General features: G+C 37.6%; 1 protein-coding gene across 2 annotated transcripts in view; it reads left to right on the forward strand.

Annotated features, from left to right (window-relative positions):
• Positions 1 to 15525, forward strand: part of LOC126189533 (ribosomal protein S6 kinase beta-1) — a 187065-nt gene that overhangs the window by 94507 nt on the left and 77033 nt on the right. For both annotated transcript variants that reach the window (XR_007538040.1, XM_049930950.1), the window contains exons 5-6: positions 6510 to 6572; positions 14074 to 14202. Coding sequence is in view for 1 of the 2 variants with exons in the window: in XM_049930950.1 (XP_049786907.1) it covers positions 6510 to 6572; positions 14074 to 14202 (192 nt within the window). In the remaining variant the exon portion in view is untranslated. The remainder of the gene's footprint in view (positions 1 to 6509; positions 6573 to 14073; positions 14203 to 15525) is intronic.

Genomic DNA, 15525 nt, shown 5'->3' on the forward strand with positions numbered 1-15525 from the left:
TCATTATGTAATCTATCTGAAACCTTCTAGTATCTCCAGGCTTCTTCCATGTATACAATCTTCTTTTATGATTCTTGAACCAAGTGTTAGCTATGATTAAGTTGTGCTCTGTGCAAAATTCTACCAGGCAGCTTCCTCTTTAGTTTCTTACCCCCAATCCATATTCACCTACTACGTTTCCTTTTCTCCCTTTTCCTACTAACGAATTCCAGTCACCCATGACTATTAAATTTTCATCTCCATTCACTATCTGAATAATTTCTTTTATTTCATCATACATTTCTTCAATTTCTTCATCATCTGCAGAGTTATTTGGCATATAAACTTGTACTACTGTAGTAGGCATGGTCTTCATGTCTATCTTGGCCACAGTAATGCGTTCACTATAATGTTTGTAGTAGCTTACCCGCACTCCTATTTTTTTTATTCATTATTAAACCTACTCCTGCATTACCCCTATTTGGTTTTGTATTTATAACCCTGTATTCACCTGACCAAAAGCTTTGTTCCTCGTGCCACCGAACTTCACTAATTCCCACTATATCTAACTTTAACCTGTCCATTTCCCTTTTTAAATTTTCGAACCTACCTGCCTGATTAAGGGATCTGACATTCCACGCTCCTATCCGTAGAACGCCATTTTTCTTTCTCTTGATAATTACGTCCTCTTGAGTAGTCCCCGCCCGGAGATCCAAATGGGGGACTATTTTACCTCTGGAATATTTTACCCAAGAGGACGCCATCATCATTTAATCATACAGTAAAGCTGCATGCCCTCGGGAAAAATTACGGCTGTAGTTTCCCCTTGCTTTCAGCAGTTCGCAGTACCACAACAGCAAGGCCGTTTTGGTTAGTGTTACAGTGCCAGATCAGTCAATCATCCAGACTGTTGCCCCTGCAACTACTGAAAAGGCTGCTGCCCCTCTTCAGGAATCACATGTTTGTCTGGCCTCTCAACAGATACCTCTCCGTTGTGGTTGCACCTACGGTACGGCTATCTGTATCGTTGAGGCAAGCAAGCCTCCACACCTACGGCAAGGTCCATGGTTCATGGGGGGTGGGGATGTAATGTATTGCGAATATATAGAAAGAAGGATCCTTTATTGTATGATTATATGGTAGTGGAACAAACACTGGTAGCAGTTACTTCTGTAAAATACCTGGGAGTATGTGGACGGAACAATTTGAAGTGGAATCATCATTAAAATTAATTGTTAGTAAGGCGGGTGCCAGGTTGAGATTTATTGGGAGAGTCCTTAGAAAATGTAGTCCATCAACAAAGGAGGTGGCTTACAAAACACTCGTTCGACCTATACTTGAGTATTGCTCATGAGTGTGGGATCCGTACCAGGTCGGGTTGACAGAGGAGATAGAGAAGATCCAAAGAAGAGCGGCGTGTTTAGTCACAGGGTTATTTGGTAAGCATGATAGTGTTACGGAGATGTTTAGCAAACTCAAGTGGCAGACCATCATCATCATCATCATCATCATCATCATCATCGTCATCGTCATCATCATCATCGGTGGCTTTCCTTGACCTTGAATGTCAGTGATGTCAATTTTGTTAAGTGTAACACACACATTCCATCTCTGAACGTCCTGGACACTCATTTTCTGTCACCCTCCTGATGCACATGTGGAGTAATTAGCAGCCAGTATTTTTCCTGACATAATTACTAACACAGTACTGACAAATGAGCCTTACTAAATAGGGAACTTGAAACCTTGCAGTCAAGGAGTTCCTTGGCCGAAATAAATTTTTACATCGTGGCTATGTGCAGTTACATAGGTGTTTCTTTGGTTTGAAAAGGATTGCGTGTAAGGAAGGAGAGGCACACAGCAGTCAGTCACAATCCCATCAGTTTTTATTATGCTTGCAAATCTAGATTTTGGCTACAAATAGCCATCCTCAGTGCTAAAATAAAAAAGATCATCCTGTAGTTTTTTTCTTATATGTTAGCACTGAGGATGGCTATTTATAGCTGAAATCTAGATTTGCAAGCATAATAAAAACTAACAGGATTGCGAGTGGACTGCTGTGTGCCTCTCCTTCCATCCAATTTACGGTTGCTGTGCACAGCAGTTCCTGATGGAATCAAAACTGATTGCATGAAAGTCAAAGATTAATTCTGACAGGCAATGAAAAATACATATATTTATTTTTCTGTTATGTAGGTCTTCATCCTTATGGAAAAATTCGAACAGTTAGCTCTTAAAAAAAGTGTATAAGGAACCTTGTCAATGGTACCGATTTGTTTCTCTAACTCAGCGCTATATTTTATCAGATTTGTTGTTACTGTTTGTCAGGGACTGAAAAGTTTCTTGGACCACACATACAACCTGGAAGACTTGCCAACAATTGTTGGTAGCCCTCAGTGTAAGATACAAAATTGTCAAATTTTTGTGAGGTATACGTAAGAAGCAGCAATACACTGCTTAATTCCTTTAGGAATGTATGCTGTCAGAATTTCAATAGTAAACTACACTGTGATTAACACCACCTCTCTGCTAACAAATGGCATCCAGGTGATCCCGCATGCAAATATTTTTGGCTGTATCAGCAAGACTTTTAATGACAATACACTTCTGTTGTGGGTGATTGTTGGAGTTCTCACGCATATATTTGTCTGTATATGTGACTTTCTGAAAGACTTTGTTCCAGCCTTCCATCAGTCTGCCTTGTAATGAAAACATCGAAGAAGGATATTGCACTGTCATTTTCTACTTCCATAGTAAACTGGAGTTTAAAAATAAATAAATAAAATTTCGCATTATTTTCACGTTACCATTTTCGTGAAATTTTCCTGTCCTTATAAATAATACTGACATACTTGCTGTATGACTTTTGTAAATAAATTTTGGAAAACTTAAAATAAACCTTTTTTGTACACAGCTTTTAGTGGAAAGCTGCCCCCCCCCCCCCCCCCCCCCCCCCCCCCCACACACACACACACACACACAAAATTATGAATTTATTCAAGCAAACCATTGATAACTCTTGACCTATTCCATTCTAGCAATGACATTTCTTGTTCACGTTTAATGTAAAATGTAGACAACAGGCAACACATTTACGCCCCTAATCTAATTAAAATGACGTTATTTGGCTTACAAAATTTCTCCTTTCCAGTGGAAAAATACTTTCTATTACTCATATTTACAGCATTTGTAGTTTCATATGTAATGTATGTACAGTATTCTTTAAGTATTTAAGTTATAGAACATTAATTTTTAATAGTTTACATTTCACTAACATGTCATCTCTTAGTTTATGTTGGTACTCACTTCTCTCACTTTCCAGCCAGTTCAAATTCTTGCTGATTCAAGCACCACTAGAGCCCTGTAGTTTAGAGTTAACTTGGTCAGCAGGGTATGTAGCATTCAAGAAAATAAGTTGTACACACACAAGTTTCTAGTCTCACCATGTTCATTACATAGAACAAAAGGAATGTTAATGAAACATAAAATATGTAAAGCACTTTTTTGTCTAACATGTCTTAATAGCTTCTTAGAACAGATTGTCTTCAGCAGTGTCTGGGATGCTGTAAGGAAATGCAAAATACATGAGAAAAATGCTGATCTCACACAATATCCAGCTTCCTTGGTGTTAGCAAGTGCTGAATGGTGAATTACACATGCATAGGTGTACAACCACATACCTTAATAGCTTTTGAGCCACTGATCACTCTCTAATTAAATAGAGAGACTAATCCTTGGGCAACGCGCTAGTTACATCTGAATGTGTACTTTGAACTAGGGCTGTTGATAAGATATCAATATTTATAGGCAATATTTTTTCCCCTGATATATCGATATCAAAATGGCAGTATCGAGTGTCAGTATTTTTATTTTATATTATGTTTTTTTTCACTATTTTTGGTCTATGTTTGAATTTGTTCTTTTGAAATTGTAGAACAACATATTACTTTCTCTGTGTGAAGAAATATTTCTACTCTCTAAACTTTCAAGACACCCAATCTTTTTCTTTGTCTATGGGAAGCAAGTATATGTGGCACAAAAGTAGTAGTTCGATTGCACTGTTTGGGGTGACCGTGTGAATGCAATAACAAAATTTCCGATGTGAAGAAATGGCACACTAGTTTCATTAAAAAGCAATTTTTAACACAAGTAGTATGCTATTTCTTCACATTGGCCTTCTTCAAAAACACTTGCTGGAAATGAGGAACAAAAATCTAAATGACAAGTTTAGTGTTTGCAGTTGGATGGAGGTGTGTGAGGGGGAAACGCTGACATAGCCAGCGCTTGGCACCACCAACAGAAACTGCAAGAGTTAGCTACACCACACAGTTTTGGCTGTACAACTGTTAGGTCACTGACTTGGGGGGGGGGGGGGGGGGTGAGGAAAGGAAGAACAAAGAGAAATCAACATAAAGTACCCTAGACAAATCTGATATGTGACAAAACCGAGTGATGGACCCATCGGCCACCTATTAATGTACCACTTTATGCAGTTATCAGTGTTAGCAAAGTGGTTATTGCCAAGCATGAATGTGCATCATTTTCCTTTCCCTTCAATTCTTGCTGTAAGAGGGATAGGCGGGCTGCTAGTTTGTTGGTGTAAAAATATCTAATAATAAATCAATACTTAAATACTCAGCTCTAAAACTGGAATAGAAGGGAGAACTGACAGAGGTACTTAGGGTACCCTCCGCCACACACCATCAGGTGACTTTGGATGTAGATGTAGATATCTACAACATGTAACCGATATTTTTATGGGCCAATATGTCTATAGTTTTTCTGTTGGTAAATCAATACTTTTTCTTGATATATTGAGAGTGGATATTGATATTTTTTTTAAATATCAATTTATCAGATTTCCAAAATTTTTAACAATGCCAACAGCTCTACTTCGAACAGCAACCATTTAGAGATTAAAACAATGGAAACAACAGCTTGGAATGTTGTATGACTGGAATTTTATAAAACCTTGCACCTGCAGTCAGCATGACACTTGAGCTCAGGATAGGCAGGACATATGGCATTGTGTGTTTTATTGTGGAAAGGTCATTTGTGACACTTTCTGGCAGATTAAAAATGTATGCTAAACTGAAACTTTAACCAGAGAACCTTACCTTTTTGCTGAGCTATCAAAGCATGACTCACACTCACAACTTTACTTCTGCCAGTTCCTTTTCTCTTACCTTTGAAACTTTTTCAGTCTATGATTAGTGAGGGTCATGAGTCTTGCTGGGGTCATGCAACATGGGAAACTATTTGATTTGCCATAGTGACAAGAACACACTTTTCTTACCACAGCAGCCACTTCTAATTAAATTGCTCACAAGCTTACAATTACCTTTATCTGTAAAATTATCAGTAATGCTTGATGAGGCATTGTTATACATTTATTTTGCAAAGAGCAAATTTTATCATATAAATACAGCTTAATCTATACATGAACAATATTAAGAAAAGGACAGATTGCTGGCTCACCATGAAGATGATGCATTGAGCTGCAGACAGGCTCAACAAAAAGACCATTACATATTGCACTGGTCTCACCTAGTCCTGCACTCAGTTTTCATCTGCAAGGAACTGTCAGATCAACACGCACTCCATTGTAGAGTTTAAAATTCATTCTGGAGATTATTAATGTGTGATCCATTGACACTGCATCCCACAGGTTATGCAAGCACTGAGTTATTCATATGCCACAGTGTCAGTCCCATAAGTACCTTCATTTGTTAAAGACAGTCACCGCCTGAGTGAACTGTCAAGAGCAATAATGTATTAATAACAGGTTGCAGTCATTTATTGTGGGTCATAGGAGTGAACTGAGAGAACATAGTGCATCAGATTGCATACAAACTTAATTTTGGTCAAGCATTGCATGTTGGAGAGATTAGCATTAGGTTTGATAATCTAAGCACGGGAAGATAAGTCACAAGAATCATCAGGTCAGTTCAAAACGGGCACTCGTCATGCAGGTGGTGAAGGCCTTTGATATATTTTTCTGTGTCTCTGGAAATTTATTCCTTTTCAACTCCTGAATTGTAAATTTGGACAAATGATGGGCAATGTTGCTCCCCCCCCCCCCTCCCTGGCTGCCTCCAGGTCAACTGATCTGTCCTATTAAGCGCATTCAGGACACCATTGAGGGATATGCACCTTGGGCTCAGCTTTCACTATTCTCCATAAGTGATGGATAATAGTTGAGTAGTTATGAACCATTATGGCTACACAGTGGTGTCACTGTTTTGTGCACGTGATCACTCGCACGTGTGTTATGTGTTTGTGTGCGCGTGTTGTGTTATGTGTTTGTGTGCGTGTGTTGGAGGGAGGGGGGGGGGGGGGGTTCCATGCCATAATGTGCTGTCACTGTCATCAGAGTGAAAAGGAGTGTTGCTACATATTATTAGGTATGTGTTTCTAATTAGGTTGCTCGCGAGCCTATTTGTGAGAACTAATCTCACCCTTTCACCTGAGAAATACATACTTGATGAGAAATAATGATGCTTAATGAAGATTTTTTCCTCTTTTTCCAGTTTTTATCTGTCTGAAATAATTCTGGCATTAGAACACTTGCATATACAAGGAATCATTTATAGGTGAGTATTTTCAGAAAATGAAATAATTCTGAAATCTTTCTAATTTGTTTCTTCCTAGTGACAGTATTTAACATTGAGCAATGTTGGCACAGAAACTAATATTCTGAGTTTGGGCTCTGAGCTGCTAGGTCATTTATATTTCACTGTGGGAAGGTATGTGTACAAATATATTGATGCATGCAAGTGAATAGAAGCTAACTGAAATGAACCTATTTGACTGAGTGAAACCACAGGTTAGTTTGACAGTCACTCACTAATTTGGATTATTTTCTGTTGATAAGGGGCACATGAACTGTCATGCCCCACCCCCGTCCCCTTTTTAAAATTTTTTTAAATGTCAGTCAACTTTACACACAAGCTTTACCACTTAAGACATGTTTCCATAAAAAATCTGTTACATTTGAAATTGACCCTTGCAACATAGTATGAAACAGTAATGATCACATGGAAACTTACTGGTTGCATCTCATTGGAGGCGCTTATACACATCTGTTTGAATTTCTGATCTGACACCTTGATTAGTTTTGTGTAAAAATGGGGAGACGGTTTATGTAGTCCACATCTGCCAATCCTCTTATACAGATACTGATGCCACTATGCTGAGTGAATTGTAGAAAAAGTTTAAGAATTGCCATTCTACATAAACATACATTGAACAGTGTTATTTTCGACTGTCTGTTAACATTTGCACTTTGCAAGAAGAAGATAGATTGAGAAAAGAAAGACACCATGCTCTGCCACAACATGCCCTTTCTGTGCCTTTTCAACCTTTTTAATTTTTGTTTTTCTCTTTGTTTCCAGGTATGCTTAATTGATAAAACTTGATTCACAAACTTTAAAATAGCACACTGCTTCATTCAACAAGAAAATTTGTCGTCCTTTTCTAGCATTTCATAACAACAGCCCAAAAAATTTTTAGAGATGTCCATCCTGTGTAAAGTCTTCTGAAAACCATTTCTGGGTGTACTTCTTTTTCTTGAGAGGTCTGTCTTCAGAATTGCCCAAAATCCAGCCTCAGCTCCTGATGCAGACAATTGAAGTAAGGCCGTTGCATGAGGAACATTGACCATTGATAGCTTACAGTGAAGATTCGCTGAAGATTTCCTGCTGTAGGCAATTGACTTAAGGCCTCTGCATGAGGAACATTGACCATTGATAGCTTACAGTGAAGATTTTTTATTTCTGTACTATATGTGGCATGTATGCCTTCTTTGCTTCCCTAGTGATAGTGTACTTGCCCAGTAGACTAAACCTCACACCATAAACTTGTTTTTCCATACACACTTAGATTGATAGCACATTACACTTGACATAAAAAAAGACCCTTTGTACAAAGTTTGTGATATTGTGTAACTCATTAGTTTAAGTAAAATCAGTCAAAATTTAAACCATAGTGAAGTAGATTGTTACTGGAACTGTACTGTAAGTGAAGGCTCAGTGCTTTAAGAAAGCTGTTTTGCAACTTTTTGGCAATTTGCTGTCAGAAGGCTAACACTTAATTCATGTGAGTATGCTTATTAGTTGACTTATGTTTTCCATTGCCTTGTAAAATGAATCCTTTCATTTACAGTGGAGTGCTTAATTTCTGTAAACCTGTGGGCTTTCGAAGACAGCTCCAGACTAGGACAGTAGCTTTGTTCATATCATTGTAATGAATGAAATTCGCTTCTTTACATTCAGAATAATACTCTGTATATCTTCGCAAGCATTCTCTCTTTCATCTTCATGTAATTCTTGTTTGTGAATTAGTATCACAGATTAGCTGTCAAAATGCCTGTATTGTGTGAATGCAGAAAACTATAAGAAACATTGTGAAAGACATCAAAACACTGTCTTACTAAAAGGAAAAAAATCTATTCAGTCTGAAATGAAACATGACACTTTTCATGTACACCAACATTATACCTATCACACATTTTTTTTTCCTCACAGTGTGCACATCTCTTGTGTGTTTTACTTGGCCCAATAAAATGATTTCTGGGATCTAGTCATACGTGTGCGCTCACCTACCCTCCCTTCAGTTTGCTTCCTTGTGGTCCTCTTGTGTTTCGGTTTTACATTTTCTTTGAAAAGTACATCATCACTGTCCTCCTTTGGATGTCAAAAAGTGAGAGCTTTTCATTTGGGTTAACAGTTTGGTATACACACCATGTGTTCACCATGCACGAGTGATGGCTGCCATCAACACTTTTTTGATCGTGTACTCATCTTATAAAGTGATATGTTTGTGCAGTAGATCAACTCCACCATTTTGGGCATTGTGTTAATTAATGAGATGTGGCATTGTAACACATATTTCCTTTTCTTTGCCCATGAGCACCTTTAGCACAACTCAAACGAATAATAAGAGCTGTGATTTGTGGCTACACGTACTGGTTTGTTGTCCCTTCATTTCACTACCAGACCTTCATTCTCTTTATCATAGACTCCTCATTTATTTATTTTTTCCAAATCAACCAAGAGGCATGCATTAATTCGCATCTCCCTTATTTTTGCAATAGCTTTTATTTTCTGTTTCCTCAATGTGATGAGTGTGTCAGCACTCGTGGAAAAGTTGTCAAATAACAGCTTGTCATTTAGATACTCTCGTTCTGGAATCGTGCAGGTTATCTCATTTATTACCATTGCTTCTAAAGGCTCCTTTTTGTTGTCTGTCTTACCACAGTATGTTGAAATATTATAAAAAATGCCATTGGAACTCAAAAGAGACCAAATTTTGTATCTAAATTTGATAGTCTTCCCCTGTGTTGATAGCCTTCCCTTGTGAAATATCTTAACTGAATGTTTGCTATAATAATGTATCATTATTTTATCAATTGTTCTGAATGAAATACACCAAATTTACCAAATCTGTTCTTCATTTTTCAAAGTACAACCTCAGTTTGCATGTATTGTTACTTCTGTCCAATTTGGAGTTGTCATTCAGATGACTGAATTTCTTTATTTCCTGAAATGTATTTCTTGGCATGGAGTTGAAGAATAAAGGGACACCAACATCTGGACCCTGTTTTCCCCAGTCATACTGTCATAGAGAAGCTTATGATTCCCACCCTGAAGTAGTATGCCACTAAAGATTGAAGTTCTTCTTTGGTTACAAAAAAATATATGTTGTTTTCTTGGTAAGCATAAATTTTGCTTCGTTCAGTAATAGTATTCACTAGTTCCTCAGAAAAAATTCCTCAAACACCTGGAGCATTTCTTATTTGCTATATATTCTGCAACATAATTTTCATTGCTCTTATGTGGTTCATTAGTATTTGTTCATATTATACCACTTACATTTGTGTGACTCCAGGGTGTAATGCTTTTCTTTGCTTAACTGTCTGGAGGTAAATCAGTAACATTAGTTTCATCCCTGTTGGTTGTAAGTTTTGAAGTACCTACTGCATCTTGTACAATATAACAGCGCATTTTCTGAAATGCCTTCATCTGTTATTTCATCTGCATTGGGTGGAATAATCACCAATTCTGTGTCATGAGCTTCATCTTCACTCACTTCATAGCTCTTCAGTTCTGCTGGAACTTCAACTATTAGTCCACATGACATTGTTTTTATCCTATTGTAAAATGTGAAACGAAATATTTCACTCTGCTACCCAACCCTGCAGAAAATCTAATAAAATTTGTATAAAAAAAGAGCTCAGCAGTCTAAATATTAATTTTTGTGTAATTCCAACATTGTAATAGTATCAGGATGAGTAACTCAATATATTTGTAGTTTATTAATTAAGATTTCTGTCAGAGTCACAAATAATATTTTTAATCATGACTATAGTCAAGTTGCTGCTGTAAGAACATCCTTGCAGTTGCAATGCTACTTGATTTTGTAATCATCTTGACATCATTGCTTCAGTGTTACCAGAGCTCTGTAGGCAGGTATTATTTTCATTGGCAGCAGTTTGTGCTTTATCATTGAAAGCTGGCAACAGAGACGCCAGCTCTCAGGGATCAACTTATGCTGACTCGACTATAGTTTCGAACTTTTAGTTCGTTCTCATACCATTACTTATACTAGAAGATACAATGTTGTATTTCACATTTTGTTGATAACATTCTTCTAATATAGGTAATTGCTTAGGAATGAGTGAAAAGTTTAAAACTAATCATTAATAAAAATATTATTTACATCTCTGACAAAAACCATAATTACCAGCCATAATTAAGAAATTACAAATAGAAATTTTTGTATATAATACATGTATATGGTAATATTGCACATCCACAAAGGAGTGGTAATGTAACCTGCCATCTGAAATATACTGATTGCTGTATATTTCGTATATGTAAAACACGCACTTGCAGACAAAGTAAATCACAATTCATTGTTGTACAGAGACTACCAGCAAGCATATGGTGCAGCCAAGTGTGAAAATAGAAAATAGACAAAATAATTATTTTTTAAAAAAATAAGCTAATTAGAGAAAATGATATCTTTTCAATTGGCAGTCATTATAGCAATCAGTTCAACCTCTACATACAACATTCAAAGCTAAGAGTTTTGTTACATAGAAATAAATAAAATATTTGTGTCCCTAAAAAGAGGCAATGGTAAATGATGTTTTATCAGAGGAATTGATTCGCAAAGGATAATCTGTTCATCTTACGTCTACAAAGGCATATTTATTTTCTGTTTTAACAAGTATTTATTGCTAACACACCACAGTACACAGCAGAGTCACGTACAGAGCCTGTTGGAGATACTGAGCAGAGACCAGGGACAACACTTGCTTGTACGTTAGGCAATTTGTCCATAAGCAGAGCCAAAAAGCCAATCCAGGGCAGAGTCCAATGTGCTGCAATCACTCGTTAGAGTGAAGGTTAATTTGGATGCAGAATTGTAGGTCACAGCAGTGTCGAGGACGGTGTACAGAACTTGAGGCAAATTGAGCATGGCAAGTATCAGACATGAAGTGCCTGTAGCCGGCTAGCTTTATATGCGGTCCTTGAGCAGCAGAACTGCCCAGGTCACAAGGTGCCAGGAGTGACGCTTGGAGATCCCATAAACATTGGTGGTGGGCTTTTGGCTGTGTTCAGATAGTGCACCAGGTTGGAGATGCCCTCTGTGGTATTGTCAAGAACTGCTGCAATAAGAATCATATTTGTCTGCTGGCTTTATACCAGCCACAGTGGTGCCACCTCTGTTCTTGTGTTTTCTTAGGCTCTGGCTCCATGTTTGTTAGTGTTTTCAGCCAGGATACAAGATGAACTAATAAATTTTCATTTGTAAGACATCTGTAACTGTTCTGCAACATGTTAATGGTAAACAAATCCACCACAACTGTAAAATACGTTCCACAATGGAAGTTGCTATATATATCGTCAGGTGTATCTGAAATCTGAAGTAAAACAGCCATTATTACCTACTCAATTAAGCAATTGCAATAATATTTTTAAAAAAATATGTTTTGCTTTATTGTACTTATTCTATTATTAGTCATGTTTCTTTTCCTTATTTGTTAAGGTGAACATCTTCCATAATGGGCTGCAATTACTTTATTACCTATATTGCTTCTGCATTTTTTGCAGCATTCGTTCATGATTGTATCTTAGTTCCTCTCCATACCATGTTATGCACTCTCTTCACTTGTTTACCACGAACAGAACCTACGGCTTTACTGCTCAGTCTGCTTGCTATAGCCACTCGGGTCTCACTGGTGTCCTGTATCAGCAGTTGGTAAGTGTTGGCCTCAAATGTAGACATGTTCTCATGGTTCGTCCTATCAGGTTGTAAGCTGACTTGCACTTGCCACATGGTCGTTCTTTAGTTTAACTTTAATTTTTTTTTTTTAAATGTCTTCATTGATTAATGGAGTAGGTTACAACTGTTGTTTTACTTCATATTTGAGATACACCTGATGATGGCGCTAAAGCCCCAAAACTGTGGTAGTGTATAGTGACTTCTGTCATGCAAGACTTTGGTCAATAAAATATTTTACACCTGTGGCGGATTTATTTATCATGAACAAGATGAATTAAGTCAAACATGGGTAGAAACTTACACCACATCTGACATTTGTTGGGGCACAGAAGACAAAGTAACCAGGGCTTCCGCTGCCCATACTAAAGCTGGATCACAAACAGAATGTCCAGCAGCAGGACAGAAGACCACACTTCAAAACCAGCCTTTTTAGTGTCTGCACTGATGGAGGGCCTTGGAGAACCCGTAGAAGCTGAACACTTACATGCATGCTCCCCATCATGAGCATATTATCAAAGCATGTAGGAACGAACTTGTTACAAAACTCAGTACCTCCCAGTGCCTGCAGTGTGACTGAAGTGTGTCTGGGTCTGTTTCTTGCAACTGAGAGCAGGCTACTGGAAACCACAAGATCCAGGAGATGATCCCACCAGAGGAGTCGAAACATCAATTGTTTGAAGAACTGTGGCATGACGAACTGTGGCATGACCTAACAACCCAGAAGATTTTAACTTCAGTGGCAATGGCTATGAAAGCCTGCAGACCTATATATTGTTTCTTCTTTCTGAAACAATCCCAGGCTTTACTTTCCTTGTGCACAATCGAAGTGGTATTGTTAGATCCATTAAATACATCAACATACATAATAATGTTGTTCATCTAAAATCAGTAGATATAGGTACTTCTGTGACAAGGATAATAGCTTAATTTGGAGATGGAGGGAAAATTTTCGATCGGCAAAAAAAAAGGGGGGGGGGGGTAATAGTTGATGTTGCAGCCATAGGTTTCAGCAGTTTAGATTAACTGCAATGCAACTGTACTCTCTAAATCTCTCACACTAACTATAAATTGTGCAGCTTTGAGCACAGTAGTGGTATTCACAATTCTAAGAGAACAAATAGTTTATACTGTATCTGCTGATTTACACTTCAGTGAAGTAAACTGTTTCATAGCTTGTGCACTGAAGTAAAATGATTGGCTCACAGTACTCACATCCAGGTTATAGTCTCTCCCCAGACTGCTACGTCTGTACTGTTACAGAACTTCTTAAAATGAGGTGAACAGCATATGAGAGACATTAATAGGAAAAACACCAAGCCATGTCCATTTGATCATAATATTTGGTTAGGATGTAATATACTTAAAAACTAAGTGACTAATTACTATGGAGCAGAACACCACATGAAACAACTTGTGTTTATTGCAGTGGGTAACAAGTATAAACTGATGATCAGATTTTGTAGGCACTTCGTATGTAGCATGTATTTTGTGTGCAAAATAAAGTAAAAATAAAAATAATGTATTTCCAACCCAAGAACAGTAACATAATTTAAGAGCAACTGCAACAAATGGAGTAAAGGTGTTTTAAGTTCTGACTGCTCCAGTCACTCCTATTACAGCAGCCAGTGTTGGCCCCTTTGTCTTGCTGCAAATGTTTAATCTTTTAGTTTAATACCTTCAGCTGTCTCTGCTTGATTTATTAAATATTTTTATCTAAATTCTGTGAACAGTGAAGTAATACTTGCTCATCTAGTGGATGTGCATCTTTAAATTATCGCCTTTCATAGACTTCGTCTTTTTCAGGGATCTGAAGCCAGAAAATATTCTGTTAGATGCACAGGGACACGTAAAACTGACAGACTTTGGTCTGTGTAAGGAACATATCCAAGAAGGCATAGTGACACACACATTTTGTGGCACAATTGAGTATATGTAAGTTACTTCTAGTTTCACAGCTTAACATTATTTATTATCCTTTATGCAGAATTGTAAACTATCTTCATTGTGAGTGTTGGGTATATTTTTATTGTTTTTTGTTCCTCTCTTCCCCATATTTATTAGACGTCACACAACCCCTCAAGTCCCACCTAGTAATCTGTCGTTCTGAAACCTCAGACTTATTACAAAGACATTGCAATGATATGATAGTATCAGAATTCCACATGTCTGGCTCTCTGTGATCTCTGACAAATGCAGTAGGTATGTTTTCTAGGACAATATTCACAATGTAATTATCAGCAATTAAGTGACAAGGTATTCTAAACGTCATAACTTCCACCAGAACAATACAGCATAACTACTCATAATGTGTGTCACATGTAGCTATCCAAAACTGAGCATGTTTAAAGTCTGTCCATGCTATTCACTGTGAGGGTTGCACAAAATAGAGTTCTGATGTATCTGCCATATGCGTATATTGTATGTTGATGTTCTCAGTGGGTGTGTGGCCTTGAAAGCACAGGACACCTTAGCCCCTCTGCATGGTGTGCATAAAAAAGTGCTGTTACATGTGCTGATCAGTTGTTTGACAGAATTGGAGGCTAAGTATCTTGCAAAGCATTTAAAAATCCTACATCTTGGCCATCACATGCCTTTAAACTATTTAATGATCTTTGAACACTAGCAGGGAGCACAGTGAATGAAAGTATCCTATGTAATACATGGCTATCACAGATTCTAACACACTTCCTGAAAATTCTGTGTGTGTGCACCAGAGGCCTTAGTTCTGTGGTGTAAAGTGCAGAACAGACCATGGAAACACTGCTCCGAAAAAGCCAGAAAACTCTCTGAAACATTCAATTCAAATGGTAAAATAACCCAACCAAATCACAGCACTACACAGTAATGACTCTTCACAAAAGCCACATCCAAGCACCTCAATAGCACCATATCAGAAATAAGTCAATGGTTGCCAGTTACGAAAAGGATTGGTTGATACTAAAAACAAAGTACAGCAACAGATAAATTGTCCCACATAAAGACCATACAGAAAGAAGCAGCAGTCAGTGAGTTGAAGTGCTTCCTCATGACCTCCCATCAAACTTACAGCTTTCATCTCTCTCACTATCAAACACAAATGTGGAGCTGTATTGGGATTTTCTCCACTCCACGTGTGTGACTGTAATGTCAGTTTTTAGCCAGCCTTCCATCTTATCACTTCAGTCGTATGCATCGTTGAGATAGAGCTACTATAGTGAAACTTCATGGCAGATTAAAACTGTTTGTCGGACTGAGACTCAAAATAGGGACCTTTCG

The sequence above is a fragment of the Schistocerca cancellata genome, chromosome 1 (assembly GCF_023864275.1).
Source record: "Schistocerca cancellata isolate TAMUIC-IGC-003103 chromosome 1, iqSchCanc2.1, whole genome shotgun sequence".
Classification (NCBI taxonomy): Eukaryota; Metazoa; Arthropoda; class Insecta; order Orthoptera; family Acrididae; genus Schistocerca; species Schistocerca cancellata.